Source organism: Carassius carassius, chromosome 29, assembly GCF_963082965.1.
Source record: "Carassius carassius chromosome 29, fCarCar2.1, whole genome shotgun sequence".
Lineage (NCBI taxonomy): Eukaryota > Metazoa > Chordata > Actinopteri > Cypriniformes > Cyprinidae > Carassius > Carassius carassius.
In genome coordinates, this window is record NC_081783.1 from 3875293 (window position 1) to 3888722 (window position 13430).

At 36.2% G+C, this 13430-nt stretch overlaps 1 protein-coding gene across 1 annotated transcript; it reads right to left on the reverse strand.

Moving 5' to 3' along the window:
* Positions 1-653: 653 nt before the first annotated feature.
* On the reverse strand, positions 654-10034 carry mtnr1al (melatonin receptor type 1A like). Its single transcript, XM_059516654.1, has 2 exons — positions 9714-10034; positions 654-1746 (listed from the first exon to the last, which is right to left on the reverse strand). The coding sequence occupies exons 1-2, from the start codon at positions 9883-9885 to the stop codon at positions 977-979; spliced, it is 942 nt and encodes a 313-aa protein (XP_059372637.1). The 5' UTR covers positions 9886-10034; the 3' UTR covers positions 654-976.
* Positions 10035-13430: the final 3396 nt, after the last annotated feature.

The window sequence follows — 13430 nt, forward strand, 5'->3', positions numbered from 1 at the left end:
CATATGCTCCATTAGTACTTCAAACTTTTGTACTCTTGATTGTTTTTGTAGTTTTTTCCTCCCAAATATGTAACAAAAATGAGACACCATTATTACTATTATGGTAAATATATATATATATAGATTAAATAATTAAGTGGATAAAAGTGTACAATTTCTCAGTTTAAACATTTGCTATGTTATCTATGTTCTATTGTGAATAAAATATTGGTTCATGTGATTTGAAATTCCTTTAGTTTTCATTTTATTAAAATTTAAAAAACGTCCCAACTTTTCCGGAATTCGGGTTGTACGATGCTTTTGGGAAACAGACCGTTATATTAAGATCAGTCGTACGGTCATTTTTACGAACTTCTGGGAATCGAAGCTTTTGGGAATCCCCGCCCAGAACTGCTGTGCACTGGACTAAATGCACTAATTACATTTGGTGTTATTTTTACCAGTTGATAACTCACAAAGAACTTATGAAATGTGTTAAGGACTGGAGTCAAAACAGTGGCAGGAATTCCTGGTGTGTTTGAGCCTAAAGATAAAAAATAAAAAAAGAAGAAGATAAAAAGATAAAATAAAAAATCACGATATTTAAAAGCAATAGCATTTCAACTTTTGTTTTTTTATATATTCAAACACTGAATTTTTAAAACATTTGAATATTCAACAAAATCAAGTACATTGATTTTCATTAATAAAAAAAAGACATTATCAAGGTTTTAATTAGTGTTGGGATCTTCCACATTTAGATGCCGATTACATTTTTAAATAAGAACATACTGTGTAGATGACAATGTAAACAAGGAACTCAAGTTCATGTCATTTTGTGCCAATCTTAGGATGTAAATACAGGGAATCAAACTATAATATCCATATTTGCTATGACAAATAAAAACATTCGAATCACAAAAGATGCATCATTACAATTGCTTTGCATAACTTACAAATTTTGAGAAAAACACAGTGCTCGTCTCATTCCGAAAACTCAACAATTAAACTTGAAAATAGCAAGTATAATCCTTTTATACTCTTTTCGGAAGTTGTGGTTTAGCACTCCATATATAACGCCATTGAGGCAGCTGTTGAAGTACGCCATGAAGTAGCTGGCAGTGAAGAGCCACTCGGGTATAGCTTGACCGAGTCTGGGGTGGATCGCCACCGCCAGGCCTATGAAGTTCAACGGAGCCCAGCAGACGGCGAACAACACAAACACCACAAACATGGTGAGAAAGTTCCTTAAGTCATGAGGCTTGATCTTGGGCCGACTGTCGGGCTTGACCCGTTTGCGCACCTGTATGACGAGGACCCAGATGCGCAGGTAGCAGTACGTGACGATGCTGATGGGCAAAATGAAGTGCACCACAACCACCGTGATGGTGTAGAGCGAGCTCACCGATTGGGCGAAGGTGCATGAGTAGACACGTGGGTCGTACTGCAGAGACTCCACAAACCAGTTTGGAACAATCGCCAGGACAGTCAGCGCCCAGACCAGGACCACATAGCATACTGTGTTCTTGTTGGAGAAGAGCTTGTCATACTTGAGGCTGTGGCAGATGTAACAGTAGCGGTTGATGGCGATGCCTGTGATGTTGAAAATAGAGCCGATCACACTGAGCCCCATGAGGAAGCCGCTGATCTGACAGTGAATATCACCCGCGATCCAGCGGTCATGGAAGATGGCGGTCAGGACGAGCGGGTAGGGGTAGATGGCCACGACCAGATCTGCTACCGCCAAACTCACCACAAAGGCATTACCTGTAAGGATAAGAGGGTAAAAGATCACTGAAAGCACTGAGTTAAGATGTGTTGTTTGTCCAGGTTTCACTGGCTGTATCTAGTTGCTTTGTACTGTAGCTATGCAAGAATCAGCTCCATCTCATTAGGAAATGCAACAATTTTACGAGGTGGCAATTTCATATAAATTCTTACAATGTGATTCATATGGAAATGTATGACTTAGAAAAAAAAATAATAAGCATGAAAGTTAATTCCTACATTTCTGAATGAAAATGGTTCTCGAATGGCAACGCAAAGAAAAAAAAAATCAAACTTAAAAAGGAAATGTCTAATTTTACCATTTTTATGTTACATTCATTAATTCATTTTCCCAACTGCTTGTCCTCCGTGGATATAATGTGATATGTGATGTGCAGTGCTGGGTAGATTACTTGTAGTCCATTACTGATTACAAATTACATGACATAAATTGTAGTTAGTAACATTTGGATTACACATATTATATAATGTAGTCTGGCTACTTTTGTTTATCACAAAGACTTGAATAAGACTATTTTGTAACATTGATTAAAAAAATAAAAAATAAATATTGGGAGAATCAATCAATTATTAATTATTTACTGCCAATTTTAGTGAATAATGTTACCCATAAAAAAGTCACTGTTATCTGATAATGATAATGATCTAACTACATGTACTTGATTTTTGGAAACTGATAGTCTAATCCTGATTACATGTAATAATACGTTTATCACCCAGCACTGGTGATGTGTAATTTAAAAGCATTAGTCTCATGATTAAGAATTTCTATTATTTCTATGCTGTTATTACAGTAGAATCTGTATTGTAAAAAGCACAATATAAAAAACTGTGACTTGACGACTTGACTAGAAGAATGCAAGATTTGTCTGTGTTTCTCTATTATGTTTTTTTTTTTTTTCACAGTCTATGTTGTTTTAAAGTCATCTTAGCATGTCCAGGTTGGCCTCATTGGTAGATACTGTACCTGGACCATTTGGTTGCATGCATGCAACATAGTGATATTTGGGGAAAAGGTAAAAAAAAATTGTTTACAAAGCATTAATGGCTCAAGCTAAAAAAAACAAAAACAAAAAAAAAAAGGTATCATTTAACAAATAACAACAACAAAACGAATTGTATATTCCTGAGGGGCTTCTGTGCCAGTCGTGCAGCTGCCATTGAGACTTTCTCCAGGTATCACAGAAGCATTTCAGAATGCAATGGATCATAAAACTGAGCATGCAAGGTTAGAAGCAATCATGTACTTAGTGTTTCAGGCCTGAGTCTGAGTTAGTGTAATACAACAGAGAAACCACAACACACCTGAATGAACCGATGTGGTAAAGTCTCCTACTGGCCAATATGGTGTCTGAAATTACCAGCCTTGTTACTTTTTCATGGATTATTGTTCTTTACTTTAACATAAATCCCAGCAACATATCTGTGTGATAAACCCAAAACAAGCAGGAGTGCTTAATATGTCACAAACCTCATGTGCTGTAAATATCAATATTCAACTGTGAGTAGAAAAATCCAGGAAGTTCAAAGCAGTGACCTACAGTACACTGTAACTGGATCCTGTAATGTTTGAGCAATGTCTTCATAACTCCACTCTCACGTAACTCATGTAGCTCAAGATCGCACAGATAACAAGACAAATGCCTGGCCTTTCTTCTTTAATAAAAGGATTTGCTAGCTCTGATTAACTGCATCAATGAGATTATAAAATCGAATAAAACAATTAAATCAGGTCTGTGCCTGTGGAGCGCTTTGAACACAAGACTTTTACATTTAGTGCATGTGTGGTGTCTCTTAAGTGGGCTGACTTTCATAATAAAACTAAGATTTACGCCAACACACTAATGAATTGTTTTCAACTCTCCTGGTACAAGATGCTCCATTAAACAAGTGCTGTATTGACTTGTGCATCCACTTCTGTGTCTGAAGGCAGTGAATTTAATTCTTTGAATTACTGAGCACACGCTTCACATCCAGCTGTGTTAATCCATCACATGTCGGCCGGTTTTGTACTAAGTGAACAACACATTTACTGCAAATGATTTTCACCTTCCTCTAACGGAAGTATTAGGAGTATGGGATGTTGGACTCATGAGTCATGACAATTTGGACCAATTAAAACAAACTCTGGTGTGATTGCTTTACAATCAGTGCACTTCATTTGAATAAGTGTGAATGCTCCCATCTGAACCTGCGCTCAAAAACAAACCAAGACGCCTTAAAAGGGTGGGCCTTTTGAAATATGAATGCAACATGGATCAAAGACATCTAAACGAACCAAAAACAAGATGTGATGTCACACTAGACACAACGCTCAAACACACCAGGAATTCCTGCCACTGTTTTGACTCCAGTCCTTAACACATTTCATAAGTTCTTTGTGAGTTATCAACTGGTAAAAATAACACCAAATGTAATTAGTGCATTTAGTCCAGTGCACAGCAGTTCTGGGCGGGGATTCCCAAAAGCTTCGATTCCCAGAAGTTCGTAAAAATGATCGTACGACTGATCTTAATATAACGGTCTGTTTCCCAAAAGCATCGTAACTTAAGTAGCACTTGAAAATCATTGTAGATCTAAGAGTGCTCTGGAGTAATCGTTAAGCCCTAAGTCACCGGCAGGACAATCGTCAGATTACACCTTTAACTTGATTCAAGCGCAATGTGATTATAATATAAGGATTTGATTGTGCTTTATTGTACAATTTATGACTCGTTTTCTTATTTTTGTTTTATTAATTTCTAAATGAAATAATAAAAAAGGGGCAGAAATATAGAAATACATATTTAAATTAAATGACTGAAAAAAAGAAAAAAAAAGAATAAAATAAGTAATGTAGGAAATGTTTCAAAGACTGGGGGAAGAAATAGGTCAATAACTTGCTGAAGTGCACAAAAACCAGCTATGTATTTGATCCGAAATAACGTCTCACTCTCTCTCTCTATACTGTGTATAAATAAATTAATTTAAATAATTTTATGCATTTAGCAGACGCTTTTATCCAAAGCGACTTACAGTGCATTCAGGCTAACATTTTTTACCTAACATAATTTTACCTAACATTTTTTACCTAACATATAAATATATAAAGTATTTAAAGTAAATTATATATTATTATGTAAAGTATAATATTATAGACTATAATATTGTAGTGTGTTATAGTTATTATATCCAAGTTGTCTGTCTGGAATGCAGCATTAGATTAACGTCAATAAACGATAGTGTACTACAGTTAAGAGCCATTCTATAACGTGACATTTCAGCACTTGATAAACGGACAGCGACTCCTAAGTACAGTAGCACTTAAAGCACAGCTACGTGCAACTGTGTTAAGTGCATTGTTGGGAAACGCACGTGAAACAATAACGAACGATCGCAAAATTACTCGTAAAAAACGCTCTTAAGCGCTAAGATCAATCGTTATTGGGAAACCCGGCACTGGATGTTCTGCAAGTTTATTCTAAAAATATAAGTCATAAAAGCTGTCCAATCAGGTTGTGACCATATCCATATGCCTTTAAGTTTGTATCTTTAGGTTCAGTGTTAACTCTTACCCTGCCAGTATTTTCTGGCTTTTGTGGTTTCACTGTTATACAGTAGGGGGCGCTATTACACATCTTCTGAAAGATTATTTAATTTCTGGATCAAAACATTTTAAAGAAGAATCAGAAACAAGACGTCATACTGTATGTAAGATTGCATATATGTATGTACATACTGTATGTAAGCAGATGCATATATGAAATAATGCAATCATCAAACACAACCCAATCTCATGGAAATTCATACATTTTAAACAAGGTGGCTAATTTGTATGAATTCATACAACCTTACTCATGCAATGTTGAAAAATCATATGTATTTTACAATGTAGCAAATATGAAGGACCACACATAACTCCGCCCCTAAACTTAACCATCACAGAAATCATACAAAATTGCATGAGTGAGGTCATTATTGTTGTCAAACATTAAACAGCAAAACTGCCAAATGTTAGCGAATGAAATTTTGAGCCAGGAAGAGGTTTAAGACTGTGAAGGGTTTTGATGGACTTGATCGACTTCTTGTTTCGATCATTGTTCTGTATCTGATCCAGATGTAGTTTTTGACAAAAGAATTATAAAAAAAATTATAAAAAAGTTCTCAGCTGTTTGTTCAAAATGTTTTTAATGAAATAAACCCACATTCAAGTATGGATAAAAAAAGTTATGCATAGACTAATAGGATTCTTTTTCTTTTTAAGCAGAGGCTCTGTTCTTTCACGCATAGCATGTTCAGATATTCATGCAACATGCAAATATTCTGAGGATCATGAACATTTTGTAAAGATGATTAAAAATGCTGGTGGTGGCTGGCTGGCAACTTTTTTTTAAAACACTGGTAAGAAAAGAGTTAAAAATGCTAAGTAAACCAGGACTTGGCAGACCAAAACAGCCAGGGTTGCCCAGTCTGCAGAATTGAGCTACTTTCATACTGTTGCCACTGGTTGTTATTTTTTCAGTCCACCAGTTAAAAAGATGTCCCCCCATCTCCCAGCCACAATTTTTGACTGAGGATGACCCCCGTGACATGACTTTGGAGTAATTTTGATAGCCAATTTCCCCCAGAATGCAAAATCTGCCTTATCTTCTTCTTGTCGAATCAATCAATCACCAACAAATCAATGAATGAATGCAATTTTTGTTATTTTATTTGTCACCACTGTGCGAGGCAGCTTCAGCTCAGGAACTCAATGTTCAGGTGAAGCAAAGAACATGTTAATGGTGCTTTTCTTCACAGTCATCACGGTCTAGTAATTAGGAACAGCTATCTCTGAATGACTATTCAGACCCAGTCATGTGGAAAAGGGTTACAAATGTGACAAATTATACAAAGCCGCGATGAAGAACTGTGGTTCTAGTTTTGCGGGATTATTGTTTTTCTCTGTTGCACTGGTAGCACTGCACAATTAATTCACAGATTTTACCTGGTCTCGCTCAACAGACATCTGTGATGACAGGACGCATGTAAAGCTCACAGCGTTGTTTTGGGAGTTCAGATAGGTGATCAAAGTAGGAGACTCTTTTACTGATGGACGTGTGTGAATTTTGATGGACTGGATTGTTCTTCATGTGCATTCTTGTGTCATGGAGGAACTTTCTGTGACCTGTCATCACCAGCGTCTCAAGAATAGAGGTCAACAATACTGATAAATTAATTTGCTGGCTATTGATGAATGTGATGGAAATGGGACTCAAATTTAATTTGGCCCTTGTGCATCACCCAGTCTGAAGTTTCAGGACCTGTGATGGAATAAATAATCACATTTAAATTCACTTTGATCCGGATCTGCCCTCGCTGAACATCAAGCGAAGAGATAAGTGTATAAGTGTTTACAATAAAAACACATTTAAAGGGGTCATATGATGCAGTTTCAAGTTTTCCTTTCTCTTTGGAGTGTTATAAGCTGTTCATGAATAGATAAGATCCCTAAAGTTGCAAAGACTAAAGTCTCAAACCCAGAGAGATATTCTTTATAAAAGGGTTAAGACTTGTCCACGCCCTCCTAAAATGCCTCATTTAAACACGCCCCTACATGTCTACATCACTGTGTGGGAGGATTTGCATAACACCGCCCAAATGTTCACACAAAGAAAGAAGGCGTAACTTTGATTCTCGCTTTTGGCCTTCCAAAAGAGCACACAACTAGAAATCAGTGGTTAAGTTTTATTTACAACACTGTTCCTGAACAGTTCAACCCAAATATTCAGATGTGTTAAGCACATTTTATGGGAAACTGTTTCCTGAACCTACAATGCCGGCTGTTCTGACTCACAACCTGTAAGTATGTTTTCATATTTAAAGGATTTGTCACTGATGATTCACGCGAGTTTTGAGCAGTGTAGAGTAGTGCTTGCTGTTTGTCGTTTCTCAGATCACAAATGCACACATTGTTTTATGTTTATGTGACGTGAAATGCAATGCAAGGTGTAAAAAGACAGTATAAGTCATTATAATCAGTAATTATGTCCCCACTGGATGCAACAAATGCCTCGTTTGTAATGGGTTTTATGGTTTTTGTCTCGTCGCACCGGGCATGACAGTATGTTAAGGGGCGTAACATTTCCGTCACACGCTTGAGGAATTCGGCCAATCCCAACGCACTGGATAGCTGGCCAATAACAGCACACCACACTTTTCAGAACGATGAGCTTTGTAAAAATGTATGCGTTTCAGAAAGGCTGGACAGAGAGGAGAAACAATAATGTACATTATGTTGAAAATAATGTGTGTTTTGAACCTTAAACAGCATAAACACATTTCATTACACCAAATACACAAAATAATGTTCTTTTTTAGCAACATCATAAGACCCCTATAAGGTTTTTTACTTTTACAGCAAAAAGTTATTTAGACTTGTTTTCAGAAAATACATCTTAAATTAAGTTATTTTTATCTTTTTAGCTTCAGTCAAACAATATTTAGTATGTAGTTTTTGTTTTCTAAGAAAAAAAACAGCAGCCTTTTCCCCCATCACTGAATTACAAAAAAAAATAATAATAAATAAAGTAATTGGGACTTGTATCACAATTCAAACTTTGTTTCTTATAAAATAATAATAATAATAATAATTGTGAGATATAAAGAGAATTCTGAGAATTTTGCGCAAATCTTTTTTCTTTGAGACTTCATTCAGACTTCTATTCTCAGACTTGCACGTTTTTTTTACAATTCTAAGTTTATGTCTCACAGTTCTGACTTTTCCCCCCAGAATTGCAAGTTTATATCTCACAACTTTAAGTTTATATCTCGCAATACTGTTTATATCTTGAAGTTCTTATTTTTTCTTAACATCTTTAAATTTTGTTCATTTTTCTGAGAATTGTGAGATATAAACACAGAATTGTAAATAAATGGGCAGAATTGTGAGATAAAAAGTAGCAATTACCTTTTATTATTATTATTATTCCATGGCAGGAAACAGCTTTCCTTAATTATCTTGTGCAATTCTGCCTCCTAAGTAAATTTATTTTGTTTAAAGGATGTTTGAATATTTTTACTGAAAAGCATGATGAAAATACTAATGAATAAATAAAAGCACACCAAGACAGAGCACTAAATGATGTGTAAATACTGTGCTGGTGTCTCTAAAGCAACCACACACAGACTGGAGCTCTAATTACGGGAGGTGTGTCAGGAGTTCATGAACCCGTCTCACTGCCAGCACTGAGTGAGCTCCTCCATCCTGAATGCCTTCGTTTTAAGAGGAAACAACATGTTGTTTAGTACTGTTCTGTATAAGGGAGTATAATCAACAGAATTAAACATCTCATAGAAGTATATTTCTGTCTGGAACTGTTTAGTATCCAAAAGACTACACATATTGCATTAGCCAGATGATTATATAGGATCATGAGGATGATGATGATGATGATGATAATTGTTCAGCAGGACTATTATTAATATTTTTACTATTTATTATTATTATTATTGTAATTATTATTATATGAATTATAAAAAATGTTTTAAATGAAAATTATTATTACTATTGTTGTTGTCATTGTTAATAATAATAATAATAATTTGTAAAAAGAAAAAGATTAAAAATACTAATAACTGCAGAACAATTATTATTAGTAGTAAAAAAAGTATCATAGTAGTATTAGTAATGATAATAATTATTATTTTTATTATTATTATTATTATAAAAAGTAGATTACAAATATTAATAATGTCCTGCTGAAAAATGCTGAAAAAAATTAAACCACTCTATTAATTGATTTGCTGGTCTTTCTGCTCAGGCTGGTCTGTTTTTTGGTTTTAGGCGCTTTTAATTGCTTTTTAGTTGACCAGGTGATAATAATAAATATTCATAATGCATATTATTTTACTCTGTCAAAGGAAAAAAACATAAAATTTGTCAGCGTGATGAATTATAGAGATATAGAGATATTATAGACATTTACCCGCCTTCCTGAGCTTTCTGTTTCTGAAGACCGATACAATGACCAACAGGTTGCCCAGAACATCTACTATAATCGTAGTAATGAGAACACTGGAGAGTAAAGTCACCACCCAGGGGAAAGAGAGGTACTTGCTGCCCCGGTTTCCTGTCGAAATGTCTGTTCCCTCCACCATCCTCAGTTCATCATCACAGGACAGCGGCGAGGGCTCCGGTCCTCCGCCGCTTCAGCCATGCGCTCTTACCGACGCTAAAAAGGCATGTCCATATCATAACAGGCAAAGCACTTATGAAATCGTCAGTTGATGAAAACTAGCGTCGTTTAAAAAAATAGCTGTCATTCAAACTCGTATTTAGACATAAAATCCTGCAGGGCCAGCGGAGAGACATTTGTAATCCAGCGTCTCTCCAGATCGTGCGAACTTGAAGAACATGCAGCGCGCTGTGCTTGTCAAGACGCACATTCATAAATCTGATAGCTAAATAAAATGTAAACTCGTGTTCGTTCATTCACTTCTTAACCGTGCAGTCCTCATTCACTCTTAAAAGCTGTCGGGAAATAAAAGAGTGGATAAACGCCTCACAAACTTCAGAAGATCTCTCAGTAGGCTACCGTCGTGAAACGCAGCTGGAGATCAAGAGGCATGTGTCGTTTATATCCGCGTGTGCTCTGACAAGTGTTGGCTTCGTGTGAAGCTGGATGCTGATGCTGATGCTGATGCTGTTCTGATCAGGTGAGCGCACCTGATGCTCTTCTCTGTCCAGCGAAGTTAAAGCGCACTGTCATGGCATGCTGCCCTAAAATATCGAAGCACAATTATGGAAGTTTAAAAAGTTTGTATAACTTACATTTTAGAGATAAAACTTTACAGTAAAAACTTTTATAAGACTGCATTTTTAGTCAAATGCAAGGCGATTGACACACCTATCTTCTATCTTTGTACACACTCATATATAATATTTATAAATTACAATATTTATCAACTCTGCAGTCAATAAAAAGGCACCATTAAACATAAAAATAACTGCTCCCACATCTGATCAAATTGAACCCACATTGAAAACCAACAGACATTCATTCATTCTTAATCACACAGCACAATTACTCTAAAGTTGCTTTTTGAAAGAATGTCTAATGGGACATATATGTATTTAATTTTTGACATTTCAGAAGCGTAAAAAACATCCAATTCAAAAATCATTTAATTTGTCGTGACAAATATGTAAAACCTTTGCATTTTTCAATTCATGAATGATATGAAGATGTCCAATGTTTTGTGCTGCACTGTGAAGCAATATATATCAGACTGAACATCATCTATCAGTTCCCAAACAGACATATGTGTCAAACCTGAGAGATAAGTATGAATTCCCTAATGTATGGTCTGTTTCTGATATTATATATATAGAATGTCAGAAACAGACATATATTTGTATTTGGATGTGAGTTGTGGTCGTATGAAATTCACAGTATATTTCTCCTCTCCCCTCTTTTGAAACTGCACAACAAAAGCACTAATCTGAGTACACAAACATTGCTGCCCTCCATCTGTTGACCCAGAAATGACTAGGGGTCACATTAATAACCAGACTTTTTTGTTTGCAGAGTATGATGATGAATGCAAAGCAGTTTGCGTTGCGCTCCAGCCACTGTATTTAACCATCCAGATGTGAGCGAGTTTACCCACAAGACATTATCATGCTACATGAGAGTGTCAAAGCCAGATTAACTGGGAGCTCACTTGAATCCTGTTATAATTACGACTCACGCCGCTGTGTTTCGGTATGTGCGAGGGCAATGTTTTATTATTTTATTGAACCTGACTGGCATCTGAATAATTCTCAGTGGCTGTGCTGATTGTAGAGGTTTGGGTCAAGGTTTGCATGAGGCGAACCTTTCATGCTGATCCAGAGGTGGGTAGAGTACCCAAAAACTGTACTCAAGTAAAAGTAAAAGTACTTCTAGAAATATTTACTCAAGTAAAAGTAAAAGTACTAGTCTTGAATAGTTACTTGAGTAAGAGTAAAAGAGTATCGGATAAAAAATCTACTCAAGTAGTTAGTTACTAGTTACTTTGGGTCATATATACTGAGCCTATTTTTATTTAGATATATAGATAAAATGTATGTAATGTATGTGTGCGTGTATAAATGTATATATTTCATCAGCCTTTACTCCAATTTATGTAATTTATTATAAAACCCTGTCTGTTTACTTAAGTAACAGATATAGGTGTCATGCCATAACATATTTTTAATACGACTGACTTTATATTAAATGTGAATTTAACATTGAAAGTTAATGTGATATAAATATTGCTACTAATCTTTCATTGTTCAGAAAGAGAGCAAATAACATTTACATTATTAAAGATAATTTTCACTGACAGTCTAGATTTCACTCTCAGAAACTCCCATTAAAATCACTGAAACTGTTAACACTGTGAAATCAATATCTTAATTAAAGATTCGTACACACATCTGCACTTTGTTGTTCCTGCGAGAGAATTCGCCAGAAAGAGGTATTCAGTCAGGAGCGAGTGAAGGAAGCACCGGCATTTTAGCGATGACTCATCTGAACGCCTCTGATTGGCCAATGCTTTAATAAGCTCAAAAGAATCATGTGTGATTTGTTATAATGCGCAGCGCTGTATAAACGCATCTATCTCTGGCTAAGCGCCAGCAAGCAATCACAGATCTGAATTTAGCAGCTGATAATATGACTCGCTGAACGTACTTGCACCAGTGTGATTGTATTAAAATTAATAAAATCTTAATCGGCTATTTTTTGTCTTTTGGAAGCTGCATTCAACTTGACTCCCCTCTGTTATAAGCCACACACGTACAACAAACTAATGTCACAGTGGTATCGTGTACTGTAATCGAATGTAGCCCAAGTTATTACCTGTTAAACAGTAGACAGTACACGCGGTGTTCATCTAATAAGGATCTCCATCGCTAGCAAATAATAACCTTTGCAGATTTCAATTCAGTGCAGTTCCAGCCACGTTTTCAACGCTCTTTCTGTTCTTAAACCAGGGGTGCCCAACCCTGCTCCTGGCGATCGACTGTCCTGCAAAGTTTGGCTCCAACCCTAATCAAACACACCTGCCTTTAATTTTTAAGTGAGCCTGAAGACCTTAATTAGTTGCTTCAGGTGTCTTTGATTAGGATTGGAGCTAAACTTTGCAGGACAGTCGATCGCCAGGAGCAGGGTTGGGCACCCCTGTCTTAAACGTTACAACTCCGAGTGAACCACTTCAGATGCTCAGCGCGTGCGGCAGGGAACTGAACGACTCATTCAAACTGATTCATGAACCAATTCACTCGTTTGCCAATTGGTTTGATCAAGCCTTTGAACAGAATTGACTCAAAAGAATGAATCATTCGCGAATGGGCATTGCTCATTGCCCAGAGAAAAGTAGACGGCGCGTTTGGAATAAACTGAAGCATTATAACATTTATTGCATTAAGATAAAGTAACGACAGGAGCGTTGCCCACAGTAACGAAGTAAAAGTACAGATTTTTCCCCAAAAATTTACTCAAGTAAGAGTATAAAGTACCCATCTTTAAATATACTCCGAAAAGTATTCGTTACCCCAAAAAATTACTCAAGTAAATGTAACGAAGTAAATGTAACTCGTTACTACCCACCTCTGTGCTGATCCCACGTGTGCTTCTGCTGTGAACAGAAACAGTAAACAGCTGCACAGTGGGACA